Source organism: Thermobia domestica, chromosome 10 (assembly GCF_964235325.1).
Source record: "Thermobia domestica chromosome 10, izTheDome1.hap1.1, whole genome shotgun sequence".
Lineage (NCBI taxonomy): Eukaryota > Metazoa > Arthropoda > Insecta > Zygentoma > Lepismatidae > Thermobia > Thermobia domestica.
The window spans coordinates 237,130,395-237,148,219 of record NC_137463.1 but is presented as its reverse complement, the minus strand read 5'-3'; the positions used below and the strand labels follow the sequence as shown (position 1 = coordinate 237,148,219).

Here is a 17,825-nt window from a genome sequence, read left to right as displayed (position 1 = left end):
CGCATGATCGTCATCTGTTTGTACGGGTAGGAATGGATCACCGAATAGCGCATGATCGTCATCTGTTTGTACGGGTAGGAATGGATCACCGAATAGCGCATGATCGTCATTTGTTTTCTGTACGGGTAGGAATTGAGCGCTTCATGATGGAACAGCGCGTTGTTGTATTGAAAACTTACTACAAATGCGGTAAATTTTGCGCAGAGACTGTTAGCAATTTCCGTGGAATGTTTGGTCAACGTAATGCACCAAATAAGTCGTCTGTGGTGAGACTGATTGCTAAATTTTAGAAATTCTGCGTGTAATTTCAGAACTAGAGGTGCAAGTATGCCGAAGAGTTATGGAAAATTTTATCGAAAGAACAAGAGTATGCCTGCAGATTCGTGGAAGGCATTTGAGTAACATCATATTTCATACATAATTACAGGTAGCATTGCAAAAATATGTAAATACGTATGTAATATGTAAATTGCTTAATTTCATAACAATAAATTTGTATGTTGCTATTGCGTTCCTTATGGGACACTCCCTAGATCAATACGGAAACTGGAAATTGTGCTGGGTTTCGATCACTTCCTCAAACATCGTTGTGTGATTTTCTCTCAGTTTTCCCGTTCCCACCCAACTTTCTCCATTCCACTATTTGATCCATTCCACTATTTGATTCATTCCACTATTTGATCCATTCCACTATTTGATTCATTCCACTGTTTGATCCATTCCACTATTTGATTCGTTCCACTATTTGATTCATTCCACTATTTGATCCATTCCACTATTTGATTCATTCCACTATTCGAGTTATTCCACTATTTGATCCATTCCACTATTTGATTCATTCCACTATTTGATTCTTCCACTATTTGAACCCATTCCACTATTTGAACTATTCCACTATTTGATCCATTCCACTATTTGATTCATTCTCATTCCACTATTTGATTCATTCCACTATTTGATCCATTCCACTATTTGATTCTTGCACTATTTGATCCATTCCACTATTTGAATCATTCCACTATTTGATTCTTCCACTATTTGATCCATTCCACTATTTGATTCATTCCACTATTTGATTCATTCCACTGTTTGATCCATTCCACTATTTGATTCTTCCACTATTTGATCCATTCCGCTATTTGATCCATTCCACTATTTGATCCATTCCACTATTTGATTCATTCCACTATTTGATCCATTCCACTATTTGATCCATTCCACTATTTGATTCATTCCACTATTTGATCCATTCCACTATTTGATTCATTCCACTATTTGATCCATTCCACTATTTGATTCATTCCACTGTTTGATCCATTCCACTATTCGATTCATTCCACTATTTGATTCATTCCACTATTAGATCCATTCCACTATTTGATCCATTCTCATCATCACCGCGTCTCTTTTAGCCTATACGACATAACCGTGGGAAGTAAACCCGAAAGATTTCACTTCATTATTCTGTCACTGCCTGTTTTAGTACAGAGTTAAAGATGGTGATGAAATGCATTTTTGGGACGCCTTATTGATTACAGGAAAACGCTTTTGGCTACCAATTACTTTTTTTTTTTTTTTTTTTTTGCTCTACAGTGATTAACAATAAAACCGGAAATGATTCATTTCTACCACACTTCGTTTGAATATCACTTACATAAATAAACTACACTTCTAACTTCCGAGCCTAAAATGAAATGAAGTTTTTAGTTTAACTCAAGGGCGCCGATCCTGGGGATACAGAGGGGCCCAGGCCCCCCAAAGCTCATGTGGGCCCCAGGCCCCCAAAGCTCATGTGTGCCCCTTCATTGTATTTGTGAACATACAATATTTGGCATAATTTGAATGCAATTTGTCTTAAAACCTTCATATATAGACTATGCCGTCTGCATCTGAATGGGTCCCCCCAAATTTAGAGAGAAATCGGCGCTCTTGGTTTAACGTCCCACGTTTAAGCCCTTTGAGCTAAAATAAACGGATAATTAATAAAAACGAACGACTGTGTGCTATTTCCAGCCGGGAATAGAACCCAGGACGACGTACACTCATGTCGAAAATGATTGTTGCATACCTATAACTGTCTTCTTGTAAGAATATAATTTGATAATGATTTTACTTGTACTACTGATACTATGTGTATAATCAGGAAATGTATATTTGTGTTAAATTTCATGGGAAAAGAATTATAAATACGAAAATTAGAATGAGTAAAACAAAATGTCGCTAAATGGACAAGAAAGTTTTATTTTCGTTTTATTGTTCTTATTTACTGTTCTTTTGACATGAAATTTTTCACATACATGACTTTGCTGATTATACACATATTAACATTATAAGAAATACCGGGCGAGTTCGTTATCAAACTATATTCCTACAACAACATATTTATAGACATGCGACAATAATTTTGGACATGAGTGTACATCAAAGACACACGGACAGGGTAGATATATAAAGAAGTTTTGGTAAATCTTACTCCTTAAACATTGGTGCTGTAATATAGCTATGTCGCCTGTTAAGTCTCTTCATCCCGGCGAAATTAAAATACCGCTAATTTTACAGTAATTATGTGATATCTTCAAATAGATAAAAGATAATAGAAATGTGGAACAAGAGCACCCTAGACAATATTATTTTACATGAGAAACCGTTATCACGACTCACTTATCTGCTTTCGATTTCGAGCCATTTTGAAAATCGGCATTTATTTTCGCGTTTCTAAACAGCTGAAAACGGAAAGCCACTAGGTGACTTGTGATAACGGTACCTCACGCAAAATAATATTGTCTAGGGCGCTCTTGTTCCATATTTCAATTATCTTTTATCTAGTTGAAGATATCACATAATTACTGTAAAATTAGCGGTATTTTAATTTCGCCGGGATGAAGACTCTTAAGATGAATGCGATACTGAAGTAAGTATATCCCCAACAAACTTTTCATTACACACTAACAAGACTACAACATATAGTGAAATTATCAGGCTTTATCCCAAAATTATTATTTATTTTTGAACTCCAAGTTTGTGGTCTCGCGTAGCGTAGTCGCTTTTGATGCGAGCGGTGCGATTTCCAGTGGGGGCACTTGATCAGAAAGGTGTAAAAGCAAGTCAACCATCCTGAATAAGGTTTTCTTTATTCACACCAGGCAAATGCCGAGATAGTACCTAATATACAGGGACAGACCATTTTCTTCCTTTCCCACTCCCCTGAGTTGTGTGATTGCCAAGGGATGTCATGCCGAAAGCCCAGAAATCTAATTCTTAGTTCTTAAGAGCCTGCCTTACTAAAAATAATACGAAATTTACCATTTTTCTTTTGCTTGTTTATTCATCAGTGAAAGGAGACAATGAAATGCAAGTCACCACAATCATAGATAATGCTATTCTACAACAGAAAATATGAACCTGAAGAATGTTCAGTGTTGCCATCCATAGAAATTACAGTGTTGCCAGAAAAACAATTTCCCAAAAATCTAAGTTAAGGCAGCGAGTAGAGGAACAAACTCAACTGCATTTGGTTACGTATCATATTGTTTTGGTTTCCTGTGAACTACTTTTTAAATAATAATTGTATTTAGTTTGTAATAAACGAAATAGTTTTAACATACAGTTATTAAAACTAAAGAATAATGTTATTTAAAAAGTAGTTCACAAGAAACCAATACAACATGATACGTAATCAAATTCAGTTGAGTTCATTCCTCTACTCTTTGTCTTATCTTAGATTTTAGGGTAATTGTATTTTTGGCAACACTGTAATTTCTATGGATGGCAACACTGAACATTCTTCAGGTTCATATTTTCTGTTGTAGAATAGCATTATCTATGATTGTGGTGACTTGCATTTCATTATCTCCTTTCACTGATGAATAAACAAGCAAAAGAAAAATGGTAAATTTCGTATTATTTTTAGTAAGGCAGGCTCTTAAACTTCAAGTTTCGATTAACCAATGGGAGACGGAAGGGGGGGGGGGGTCATTTGAAAACATACAGTAAATGATAATTTTATCGACATGATCATTGTGATTTCATTACCCCAACAGCAACTATACTTCTCTCGTGAACAAAGGTTTCTACCTCCTGAACACGCACATGCACTAGCCAGTGACTCATAATAAACTAAATAGCAGACCTCTGTGATTAGGCGGTATGACAACTAGCCCACCATGCTCTTCAGCTTGGCAGTGTTGCCACTTTCAATTGTCCCATTTCCCGTTGCTCACCCTGTATATATCAGGTCAGTAGCAATTGGTAGTTTGTTATACTTCTTTTTCACATACTCCTAACAGTGACACACGTACTGTGTGTTACGCATATAGTGTCACACGTATTACATTCATGTTTAATAATGTGTCAATTCAGGCCATCATCACTGGAAGAATGGCTTCAGCATAATATCTTTTGTATTGTATTCTGTCATTCAATATATAGGCCTTTTAATAAAAGACAAACGTCAGAATTGTATTTGCGTTACATCAATGCTCAAGTTATTGATTAAATGTCAAAACAGAGGAAAAAGAAATAATGTCAACTTCTTTTCTTTCATTTCTTCAGTAACCTTGCACTTCCATATTTTATATTCACATGGGATACTTCTGATAGAAGCAGGGAAATCGCATCTGAATAATTCAAAAGTACAGGATGGTTATTGAAAAATAGAATTAATAGGAACAAACTCACCGATCAAGACAGTAAAAATTCACGCTTTTCTTACATTTGTCCCTAAATGTTCTTTAGCCATACGAGACAAAATAATGGAATTTGGAGCATACTGACAATGATTTGGCAAAATGGATGCTTACAAAGAATTGGAAACCTATTACTTTTTCAAATATACATTTTTAAAAATATGTATACAGGTATCAGTGCCGTGACGTGGAAAATCAGCGCCCGGGGCGAGAGTATACGACGGCTCCCCAGTACCTATAAGTGAGATTGACAGACCAGCCGCGAAGCGCCACCATGCTTGGCGCGAAGCGTAAGAAAATTTTCAAAAATAAACCCTGCTTTACTTTGATTTTGGGCACTTTTTATTACTTTTTCCCCTTCTATTTTATATATGTGCACATGCATTTTCCTAAGGACAACTTCCTAAAGCAGGAAGACGATTTAAGTATATACTAGTAATATTCCAAGTCATTTTTCCTCTCTTTTTTCTTTCTTTCTTTTTTCCTCCCGAATTTTGCGCTCCCTTATTTCGGCACACGGAGCCGTCACCCCCTTCCCCACGGCACAGCATTGACAGGTATATATGTATATATCAAGCTTGCAATTAATCCGTTAAGAAAATAAATATTAAATTAACCAGTTAAAGATTTTGCTAATTTTTAATTTAATCAGTTAAGATTTGTAGGAGTTAATTTTTAATTGATAATAATGTTCCAAAAATCGTAACGTTTAGAAAATTAATCATCATTGTTCTCGAAAATCATGGGAAATGGATATTCTGCAAGAACTTTTTTGTGGTTTATTTCAAAAACTTCATGGACGATTCCACTACAGAAGTGCATTAATGCAGGACCCTGTTATCAAAATAGCCCCCAATTTATCTTAAAATCTGAGGTCATGGACTTCTAACGGTGAAGATGCTATTACTGGAGATATATGTATCTGGTATTTGGCATGATTTTGACACTTATTATTACTACACTTTAATAATATACAGGGTGATCCAAAGCGTGCAAACACCCTAAGTGATAAGCGCTGCGGAGTAGAGATCGGGGAAGATTTCTGAGGACACTTCATATTAACGTCCACCATCTTAATTTTACATAATTGTCACAAAATAGAAACTATAGCATATCATATGTCGTTTTAATAGCACTTTAAAAAAAATGCAATGTCACTGTCAATTTTGTTCTAACAATAACCATTACGAAGTTATGAGCGTTTCTTTAATCAATAATTCAGAGGGAAGGTCTCGTATGTGGCTCAGTTTTGATAATCACAGTGTTTACTTCTTAATTCAAGCAGCAAATAATTTCATGTTCTTGTCAAAACTTCTTCATTGTCTCACGAAACTGGATCAACATAAAAAAAAAATAGAATGTCTTGAACACCATAGTGGGTTGACCAACAAGGTTTTACAGTTAGTAAAGGGTCATTGTTAGGATTATTTAAGTTACAATTAGAAGACTCACAATAATAGATATAAGCTTTTATACAGTTATAGAAATAAGTAAACAATTTGTTCCAGGGAACAAAAGGTATCAATTATAATTGGCAACGAAAGACATATGTACTTTTTAGAACGCCGTTACTGACGATTTTCTCAAAATTCGTTTTCGACGATTTTCTCCCAAAAAAAAATGTTTCTGGCGATTTTCTTTTAAAAAATCGTTTCTGACGAGTTTCTCAAAAATTCGTTTCTGGTGATTTCTCAAAAATGACGCATGAGAATTTAGCCATGAACGTGTTAGTTTGTTTAGCTCGATGTCATCTATCGAATAATATACTGTACGGGCTCATATTTACACAATATTATATTTAAACAAAATTTAAAGGTTAACAATTAATCATAATTTAAGCTACATCTCATTAACTATACTCGTGTGTTAGAATATATGTTCTATATATTCCAATATAAAGAAAATATATATTTATGTAAACAGTTTTTCAAAACTTTATTTTATTTATTTAAAGAAAGAAGAAAATTGAATATATTTGGTGTATCCAATATATTAAAGCATATACATACAAAATTAAACATACTAAATTATAAAATAACAATATACAAAATATTAATGGAATAAAAGAATAAGAAAAAGTTAACTGCTACATAAATTGACAAATCAATATAGATACGAAGGGTATCGTAAAGTTTTAATCATCATAGTAAAAAAAAAATCAGGATACAGAGATTGTTGTGATTTGTAGTTGTAAACCTCTATTTATGTAGTCCCACTCAGAGTTACACATTTCTCCCAGCATTACTTCACTTTACGAATACCGTAATTGTAGAAGTCTGCACATTGTGCCCTAAACCACTCTTCCACCTCATGAATGACGTCATCTGTTTTGTCAAAATGGCGATTATGCAACGCATTCTTCATTTGAGGAAACAAGAAAAACTTACTGGGTGTGAGGTTGGGACAATAAGACGGATGCTGCAATACCTGGAAGCCACTCGCCGTTGCTTTGTGGACAGCAACTTAAGATGAATGAGCTGGTGCTTCTGAAAAGGTGTCAGCAAACGAGGAACCCAGTGCGCAGATACCTTAGACATGTGAAGTTCGTCATGGATAGTTTTCCACACGCTACCATAGACTAACCCGTCTCATTCATAATCGTTTGGATGGTTACACGTCTGTCTTCGAGGATTAGACACTCCACTTTCTTCACAGGGGCCTCATCATCCGTCATCATCCAGGTCTTGGGTCATCAGTGAGGGACATATGACCAGTTTGGAATTTCCTTTTGCACTTTATAATGGTGTCATAAGGTGGACAATCATCGCCATACACAGCCTTCATCTCGTCATGAATTTGTCTGGCATTATCACCCTTCAAATGCAGGAACTTTATCACACTGCTAGCCTCAATCTTATCCATCTTGCACTTTGGTCACTTTTGGCACACCCTGTAAAAAAGTAACAATCATTAGGAGTTAATTTCCTTAACATCATGCAGATAAGAACCAAACATAACACTTGGTTTAACCAGACAAAATGTCATTAACTTCCTGATGATAATTGAAACTTTACGATATCTCCTCGTACATATATATAAAATCTATGGACAGTTTTTCTCCTTATATGATAATATGATAGACTGGATTATGGTGAAGTGATTGTCTTTATTGTTCTTTTTGTTAAGACTTTTGATAAAACACTTAAAACGTAATGAGTTTTGAGTCAAGAAAATCGACATATGCACCTATTCTGTTGGACGTATAGATTTATCATAGTCCAAATGCTCTTCAACATGTACCTGTATTTTAAATTTCTTGAATCATTTACATGTCTTTCTTTTCAGAATGGCTGACGTGTCGCCAAGTTCTTGGTATTATGGTATTTTTGGGCTTCATCTTCAATTATATGCTTCGAGTAAACTTGGCTATTGCTATAGTGGCCATGGTAAAACCCCACAACAAGACTATGAAAAATGACACCTACATAGAGTCCGAATGCGTAGCAGAAGATGTCTATCAGTACAAGAATGGTACCAGTAAAAGTTACCAAACTGATTCCGATTACGAGGTACGAGTTACATGTTTTTCTTTTCGACATTATTTACTGTTGGCAGAGTAGTATTTTTAATAAATCTCATAAGTTTTATGATTTTCTGAAAATTTTGAGTTTTTCTGTGATGATGGAAGTCATAATATGATTACCTATTTAAAAATATATATTTATCAATATAGGATAGAAACTCCTTTCTATTTTGTTTTGGTCTGTCAATAGTGAAAAAAAGTCATTATAGAAGTAGAAACAAAGTTGCGCTTAGTCCCAAAAACACCTACCACTATATTGGTCTCCAGAAATGCCAAATTACTATTCCTTCCCAACTTTTGGGTAGTAACCCTCATATAATTAGCGCTGTTAGTTAATTAAACTTTCAATAACTCAGAAACGTAGCCAGGATTTCGTAATGGGGTGGGGGTGGGGCGTGACATGAAATACTCTGGTTGTCACACCAGGGGCTCGATCATTCTAAACTATTTTACTGGAAACATATATTGGTTCGTTTAGCCAGGGTTTCGTAATGGAGGCGGGGGAGTGACATAAAATACTCTGGTTGTCACACTAGGGGCTCGATCATTCTAAACTATTTTCCTGAAAGCATATATTTGTTTGTTAGAACAATAAAATGAGGATATGTTAGTAAGTATTTTAATAACAAACTATGAAGAAATCTCGAGTAAAAAAATACAAAAAAGTACTGAAAAAGATTTTACAACATTTACATTTCTTCCTCTGTTCATTCAAATATAACAATTTTCCTTTTATTATGGCTTCAACTATTATAAAAGGTACATATCCACTAAATGTCAACTACTGTCTGTCCCAAATGACAAGATAAAGGAGTAGTAGATGAAAACTGTTTCTGAAATAACATGTTTGATACTGCAGAGCAGCGATGACTAAAAATTATGATGAAAAATGTCCATATTATTACAGAACGGCACTATGTTTCCGAAAGCTTGAAATTTCCCTGACTAGTAGCAGAAATTCTGATAGTTTCATAACATTTCTAGAAATTTCAAATTTCCTTACTTTTCCAGGATATCCCACTCATTCGCCATTATGTATTGCAAGTAAGCCCCAAGCCAGTTGTCTTGAAAGTTTAGGTTTTTCTTGTGGAATCTAGTTACAAGAAAACTGAAGGCAAGTTATAGTATGAAGAGTTCCTTTAACACAGTTTATTTCTTTACGAACGTGATTCCTGCGTTTGCAGATGATCGAAAAATATTCTCAGACACAGTCTTCGGTCCAAAAACGTACAGATGATAAACTATATGAAGAACTAGACGTGGGAAAAGGTATATCCCCAGAAGACTTATGACAATTTTTTTCTTTTTTCTTTTCTTTTCTTTCTTTCTTCTTCTTTTTTTTTTACATTTCTGGTTTCGAAGGGTAAGTCCGGAGCCTCCGGACTCCCCTTGGCTACATGCCTGAATAATGCATAATTGATTCCATTAGTATATAAACAAGTTTGGGAAGTCTTATTAAACTATAGGACACAAATAATTATAATGAAGTTCATTCTATACTTCGTGCTTTCACTTAAAAATCTTTGACTTTGTATTGTGGTGAGCAAAAGATTATGCTATATAAATCATCAAATTCTATTTTCAACACTTCGTCACTTTTAATTTTGAGAGCCAACCCGAGCTAATGTCCGTTACTTCCTCATTGATAATCTCTAGTAAATTAAACCTTCGCAAACCTCAAAATTGAGCAACAGAATTCTCTTACTCAGTTATGGACAAGTGCATTTGGTGTCATCCCGAGAACTATATTTATACAAATTTTGTAATCTCCTTTTCTAAAATGTTCGAACGAAGCTTCACTTTTCGTATGCAAAAGCAGTATTACCTTTCGTAATTTCAAAATGGTGTAACCACTCATTGTTCCACGCTTATTGGTATGTGAAGAATGGATTCTTTAAAACATACACACACACACATAAAAAGCACGGCCGTTCTCTGAGAATTAAAAGTGTACCAAAATATAATATACACTAAAACAAAAATTGTTTGAGAATGAAGAGCAAAATTACGCAAAGAATCACCTTAGATTTTCTTTTTCACTTTACCTTAGATCAGTGATGCCAACCTGAAACAATATGAGATCCCATGTCGAGAGGCAAAAAATTCCATTTTACGTGTGAATTTCCCATGTTATACTAATTAAAAGTATGCTATAATATTAAAAATTAAATTTCTCTGTGTTAGTCACTTTTTCCAATATCTAAATGAATAAGCTGTAAATTTCGATCTTCTCGAAAAATCCCATATATGCTGCTTATTATCCCTTTCCGAGAAAATAAGGTCAAAAATTCCCACGATGTGGGATTTTCCCCACAGTTGGCATCACTGCCTTATATTTATTTATCTTTCAGATGATAAATAAGTCTGCTGTTAGAGATACTGAGTCGAAAATTAACGTGATGACAGGAAAATCAAAGAAAAAAACTATGAAAATAATTTGAGATTAAAATAAATATGAAAAAATAAAACAATGGTGGCTAGTATGACTGAGGCTGTGACAATGGTGGATAGGATGATTGAGACTGTGACAATGATGGATAGGATGATTGAGGCCGTGAAAATAATGGATAGTATGATTGAGACTGTGTCAGCGGCAGTTTTGATGATTGAGGCTGTGACAATGGTGGCTGGAATGGTTCAGGCTGTAACAGTCATGGCTCAGATGATTGAGCCTGTGACAATTATAGAAATCTGAGTTAGAAAGTAGGAGAGATGCCTAGTTTTATACAGTTAGATAGTTAATATAATTAATGAACATATGAAATTTAAACGATAAATGAAAAGTAACGTGCAAAATGGTGAAGTATCTTTCAGACCATTGTGATAATATTGATGAATAAAAGAGAGTTAAATGCTGGGTGTTGCATTATATGCAGGAAAAACATGAACATTATAAAAATACGACAAAATGTGTTGCACTTGAGTTCTCTGAAATTTCTAGTTTGAAAAGAATGGAAAAGCTTAGCTGATTGTAAAGATAAACCTTTAAAGCGCATTAAGAATAATAAGGGCGAAATAATTAAAAAGATGTTAAGACATTGTAGAAGAAGAAATTGTACTTTTGGTGACGTAGTAGAAAGTATGATGGAAAGAAAACAAGGTACGGGTAGATGAAAGAAACTGATAATAATAATTGTATAATTCCTACATCAAGACGAAATTCCCTAAATTGTAGTATATAGAAACTTCTAAATATGTAGCAAGTGACTTACCAGTAATATGAGAAAATATGATTAATATCCTAAACCAGCTAGCTCAAGTAGCATCCCATTTATCTCACAATTTTGACATAACTTTAATTGGGGTCTACAATCATTCTTTATTCTATTCGTTCCTCTCAATTTGTGTATACCAGAAACGTCCACGAATACTTTATTTGATTGTCTGTACGTTTCAACTGTTTCCATTGTAGTTCATGTTTTATCTATCATTTTACTTTACTTCTTGTACATTTTATGTTTTCCCATTGCAGTTTATATTTTTTCTATTATTTTACTTTAATTCCTTTACATGATACGTTTTACTATTGGAGTTTACAAATATAATTTATCTATTATTTTAATTTACTTCTTGTACGTTTTATGTATTTTCACATCAACTTATCTTTTATCTTTTATTTCTCTATTGTTTTATCTATTATTTTATCTATGTACATTTTATTTGTTTCCATTACAGTTTATCGTTTACCTATTATTTTATTACATCGCTTGTATGTACATTTCACGTATTTCCATTGTGGTTGATATTTTATCTATTATTTTGCTTTACTTCCTGTGCATATTATGTTTTTTCTATTGGAATTTAACGTTTATCTATTCTTTGACTTTACATTAAATGTGTTTCCATTGCAGTTTATGTTTTATCTATTATTTTACTTTACTTCCTGTACATGTTATGTTTATTATTACAGTTTATGAGTATATTTTATCTATTATTTTATTTTACATCCTGTACGTTTTATGTTTTTCCATTGCAATTTATATTTTATCTATTATTTTACTTTACTCCCTGTACATTTAATGTGTTTTCATTACAGGTTATCAATTATCTATTATTTTACTTTTACTGCTTGTAAATTTCAGTATTTCCGTTGTGGTTTATCTTTTATCTATTATTTTACTTTACTTCCTGTACATGATATATTTTTCTATTGCAGTTTACGAGTATGTTTTATCTATTATTTTATTTTACGTTCTGTATGTTATGTGTGTTTCCATTGCAATTTATATTTCATCTATTATATGACTTTACTGCCTATACTTTTCATGTGTTTCCATTACAGTTTATCATTTGTCTATTATTTTACTTTACTGCCTGGACTCTTCGTGTGCTAATTTCTATAAACCAATGTGTATTTTTCTTTATTTTCAGGGAATTCAATTTGACTGGGATGAATACACCCAAGGATTAATCCTTGGGTGCTTCTTCTGGGGCTATGTATTCACTGAGCTTCCAGGTGGACGATTAGCTGAACTCTTTGGAACACGAAGAGTATTCGGTTACTCCATGCTGGGATCTTCAATTGTAACATTGCTGACTCCTTTAGCTGCTAGATGGAGCTGGATTGCAGTCGTCGTTCTCCGAGTTCTACTTGGTTTTATGCTGGTTAGCATTTTTATTTTATTTTATTTTATTTATTTATTTTGTAAGGAATTAGAAAATTGTAATTGTTAAAATAAGTTGATTAATGGCATTCATATGCAATAGCGTATACGTTTAGGCTACCATTGATCTCTGCTTAAATAATAAGATTGCAAACCACTTAAAATACGACTCACTCTAAGTTTTAGCGATTGACTATAATTTTACGTGGGAAAGCAATATAAATAATTGTTTTTTAAATTTAGTATTGTTTGTTTTGCAATAATAACAACAGGACATTTTAAAATGATTTAAACTTTATAAATTTGCTACACATATTACTTACAAATTACCAAAGTAAGACATACTTAACTCATAAGTGCTGTAACCGTCTAAAAATATTTATCAACAGCTATTGCGAAACGATTTCACGAGTAATGAATGTGAAAGCGTTTTGCTTCTCCGGAAATGTCAATGAGATAATCTAACTCCTTCCAGATGCATCTTAATTACCATAAGCGCATTGAACTAATACAATTGTCTCGTGAAAATAAGACAGTTATTCTTTAAAATTGATCTTAAAATTAACAAAAATTAACTTTTGAAATTCCATAAGTTTAAATTAGTATATTTCACACTATATATTAATTACTAATAAAACATTTTGTAAGTCATACGACTTACGAAAGCTTTCGAAGTTCTTTTCAATAGCTGTGCTATTTATTTATTTATTTATTCATTCATCTTTTGGTAGTAATTTTCTGTTTCATGAACTATAAATGCAGCTATTGAGCTCACTATTCAAATTTTACTGTTTGAGTTAATCGAAAACGTTGCCTTTTTCAGGGTGCCACTTGGCCTTCGATACATCCAATGGTAGCAGTATGGATTCCTCCTATGGAAAGAAGTAAATTCATCGCGAACATGATGGGTAAGAATACGTATAATAGTGCAAAAAGGCCTGTCTACTTGTTCCCCTTACTAATATGGCCGCTTACCAAAATTAGGTACTTTTGGTGGTAAATGAAATGAAATATTTGAGTTTTACGTCCCACGCTTATGCCGGCTAGGCTAAAGGAGAAGGTGATGATGAGAAATGAATGAAATGGTGCAGTGGTGCTATTCAGCCGGTCCCCACCGGTTCGCTAGAACCGGTTGTTAAAATATTTCGAGTTCACAGAACCCTTTGTTATACCCAGACATAACAGTAAATTTTACCCAGTTAAAGCCAGGACCTTTAAATTTTAGTTTAACTATCTCTGTTTTTAGAAATTCTTACAGCTACAGCGTTAAACATATGATCACTGAGAACAAGATATAAGCGTTTATTTCTTAATCTCAAATGCTCAGATATCAAGAATAAGAATTGGGATCATATGAATAAAGTGGTGAGGGTTCTTTATATTTGAAAGCCATACATACCATTATCAACAATTGTTGATCCATTGCTGGACTAAACTCTTTCCAATACTTTTTGACAACTATCTATTTTGGGTAATTTGTTTCCAAAATAAGATATTCGCAGTGATACTTTATTACGTCACACCATATTGTATTAATATTCTGTGTAGCTCTCTACTTGTCACTATATATATCCAGTAAAAAATTTGTTTTTGTCTACCTTGTGTGGTTTGCTTCCTAAAAGATTAATATCTATCTTCTCTATCTATCTATCTATCTATCTATCTATCTATATATATATATATATATATATATATATATATATATATAGAGAGAGAGAGAGAGAGAGAGAGAGAGAGAGAGAGGGAAGGAGAGAACCGGTTATTAAAAAGTTAGAATAGCACCACTGGGTGGAACGAAGAAAATAGAAGGAAACAGGAGAACACCAAGGAAACCAACCTACAAAGTTCACTACTTTTGATGGTGTATGAGAACACACTCACCAATAATAACAATTGCAGAACTTAATTACTGTACGCTTTTATCGGTACGTTGATGATGACATAAGTATAAAGAAGACTCACAGCTGGAACTATTAATTAGTAAATTAAATTAAATTCATCCTATCTTAAAATTTATCATAAAGAAAAGGAAAGGTAAATTTACCTATATAGCATTAGGCATTATAGCACTTAGCATTAGACAACATAATGATAAGTTTATCACCAGTGTTAAACGTAAATTCACCGCAAGCAGAGCCAGCCCTAAGCAATTCGCCACCCCGTGCAATGGCATCATTAGCTGCCTCCTCTTTTCCAGAAAGAACAAATGTTAAAAGCCACAATTTAAATATGCTACTCCATCATAAACAAGGGAGGGAAAGATCACTCGAACTCAGAAAGGACTAAACACTACAAATACAATCTCGTTGTGTCTCTTTTTTTTAAAAAAAATAATAATCTATTGTTAGTGACAGATAAAGCAAACACACGTGCAGAGGAAAAATGGTACCGCTAATTCTTTTTATAGAATTCAATATCGAGCTTAATTTCATTATATCAGTTTACAATTCCAGTGCAACTAGCTCTTTTATCTTTACTTCTTGATTTTCCTTCTACACCTGTTATTTTTATTTTTATTTTTATTTTTTTTTTTAAAGCTTCTTTCCACTTTCAATGATAAGGAACTTGTTTGTGACAAAAACAAGACTAGTTTTCATATCAAAACTGTGATAACTAACTAAATGAAACAGGTGTTCGCTACTGTTCGAGAATTGAGTTCTTGTATTTGACAACAATCAAACAATTCATGCTGGGATTTGTTTTATCATTTGCTTTAGCGTTGTCCATGTGACCACCTTAAACTAATGCGACCTAAACATGATTTATGAATGTAGTATTCAAATAGAAGGTCAGCTTAGTAAATTTAAGTACCACCATCATGAAGTTTGTTCCCAACAAGAAATGTTTATTTTAAATAATATAATTGTGATTTTGCAGCCCCGAGCAAATATGCGTGTTGCACATGTGGTAGAGCCGGCTATGGTCGCAAGTACAAAGTATATTTACTATCGATTCGGAAATTCATCAACTCCTAGTTCATATGTATTAAAAATATTTTTTTTTTTTTTTTGCGAGCTTCTTTTTTCCTCTTTGTTGTTGATCGATTTAAGAAAAGAGATTGATTATTAAGAATTGGTGACCTAATTGAATATTTTATATCTATTTTATTAAATTGATATAATCAGGTAAAAAGAAATTTAGAATGAACAGACCTGAAACCGAGACAGTTGTGGTGAAATGTGTTAGATTCCGTATATTTTTTCACATAGATTGCAGAATGGATTGAATAAGATATTGTGTCTATCCGTAAAAAAAAAAAAAAAAAAAAAAAAAAAAAAAAAAAAAAAAAAAAAAAAGCGTACGAGATAAAATGTAGTTCTCATAAAGATTATGCAGATATGACGAAAATATTTAAATAAAGAAAGAGTAAATAAAGAAAATAAGTAAATAAGTAAATAAAGTAAACCTATATATATATAAATGAATGTTTGTCCCTATAGAAATTCACACCGTTAGCTTGACATATTTCTAAAAATACTGTATCAAATAGACCGAAGAGGCCGTTGGTTATTTGGAATTTTTTAATGCGTATCCTAAGGGGATAGGAGATTGGTTCAAAGGGGAAGAGAAGGTTTAAAATTTATACCAAAAATAGAGTATTTCACGAGGTTCTCATGTTAGGAAGATATAACTCGATTTGTAAACTCATTAAAAAAAATAATGTGAACATGTATATGACTTACAATCTGAAAAAAAAAAATACAGTGGGGGTGAGACATTTCTAGAAGAAATGGGAAATGGTAACATGTAAAAATAATCGAATACGATCGATATTATTATCGAATCTATAGTTTTGTGGTCGCTAAGATCGATAATAGTACTCCCGATGTCTTTTCAACCCAAGTTTAGTCACAAACGTGCATTCAGCAGGCCTCAAAATTGGCAGGGGCAACGCCATAGGCGTTGCTCGTTATTTATTCTACTCAATTGTGTATTTTCTGACCATTTCAAAACATTATAACCTCCTTTCAATTTACCACATTACTTCCGTAAAACTCACAAATATAAGATAAAACAAATATATAAATTTCTTTAAGCCATACTCTAAATACTCTACTAAGCCATACTTTTTTTTTAAATCGTACCTAGATAGGTATACACAACAGTAATACTTACATCAAAACCAACTTCTTCCAATATCATCTATCTATTATAGTTACAATATTTCGGGTGTTTTTAGACAATTACATTTTCTACTAAAACCAGTGATGTTATTACTATTTTATTGGCCTTTTTATTTCTTTAAGTTCTGATTTTTTTTTCGTAAACAAGGCTGTAGGGAGACTCGAAAGTTTGTAAAGCAAGGATAATGTGTAAATTAAAATTTGAAACGAAATACTTCACCTGTTCTACATAAGCTTCTCATAAGACTCACTTACCTTAGCACTCCGTAAGGCAGCCATTGTCTATCTTAGAGCTTAACAACTCGGTTCTTAAGTTTCTATTGTTAATATACAGTTAATTGCTATGATCGATAAAAAATAAAAAGAATAAAGAAAGAAAAGAAAAAAAGAAAGAAAGAAAATTGAAGTTATCTGAAAATTAACATTGAAGCATGTTTATAATTAGCAGAATCTTTTCGTTTCCCAAGCATTTGAAGCGATTCATTCTATAAATATATATACACACCTCAATATCGGAACAGCTATTCAAAAGAAATGGTAGGTAAAATATATTTTCAATTGGATCAGATTATGTAATCGTTCTGTGCATCTTATTACATGTAAACTTGTACGAAATACAATGATGTAGCCAGCAAGTCTGTGAGCATGACTTTACATGCTAAACGCAATCCAAAAGACTGAAAATATTCATAACTCATCATATAAACATACACATATATTATGTTACCTTATTAAAACATGGGTCTTGACAGTACATGGGAATAAATTAAAGCTTGTAGGAAATGTACCAGTTATCTATTCATTAGGAAACAATAAGTACATTTGCTTGGGTATAAATATATTTATAAGAGGTTAAAAAGAAATAGACTTGATGTAGAAATAAGATCTA

At 33.0% G+C, this 17,825-nt stretch overlaps 1 protein-coding gene across 1 annotated transcript in view; it reads left to right on the top strand.

Moving 5' to 3' along the window:
• LOC145663109 (sialin-like) overlaps positions 1 to 17,825 on the top strand; it is a 154,460-nt gene that overhangs the window by 101,264 nt on the left and 35,371 nt on the right. Inside the window, exons 3-5 of the mRNA XM_081729383.1 lie at positions 7,971 to 8,194; positions 12,580 to 12,813; positions 13,636 to 13,720. Of these exons, the coding sequence (XP_081585509.1) occupies positions 7,971 to 8,194; positions 12,580 to 12,813; positions 13,636 to 13,720 (543 nt within the window). The remainder of the gene's footprint in view (positions 1 to 7,970; positions 8,195 to 12,579; positions 12,814 to 13,635; positions 13,721 to 17,825) is intronic.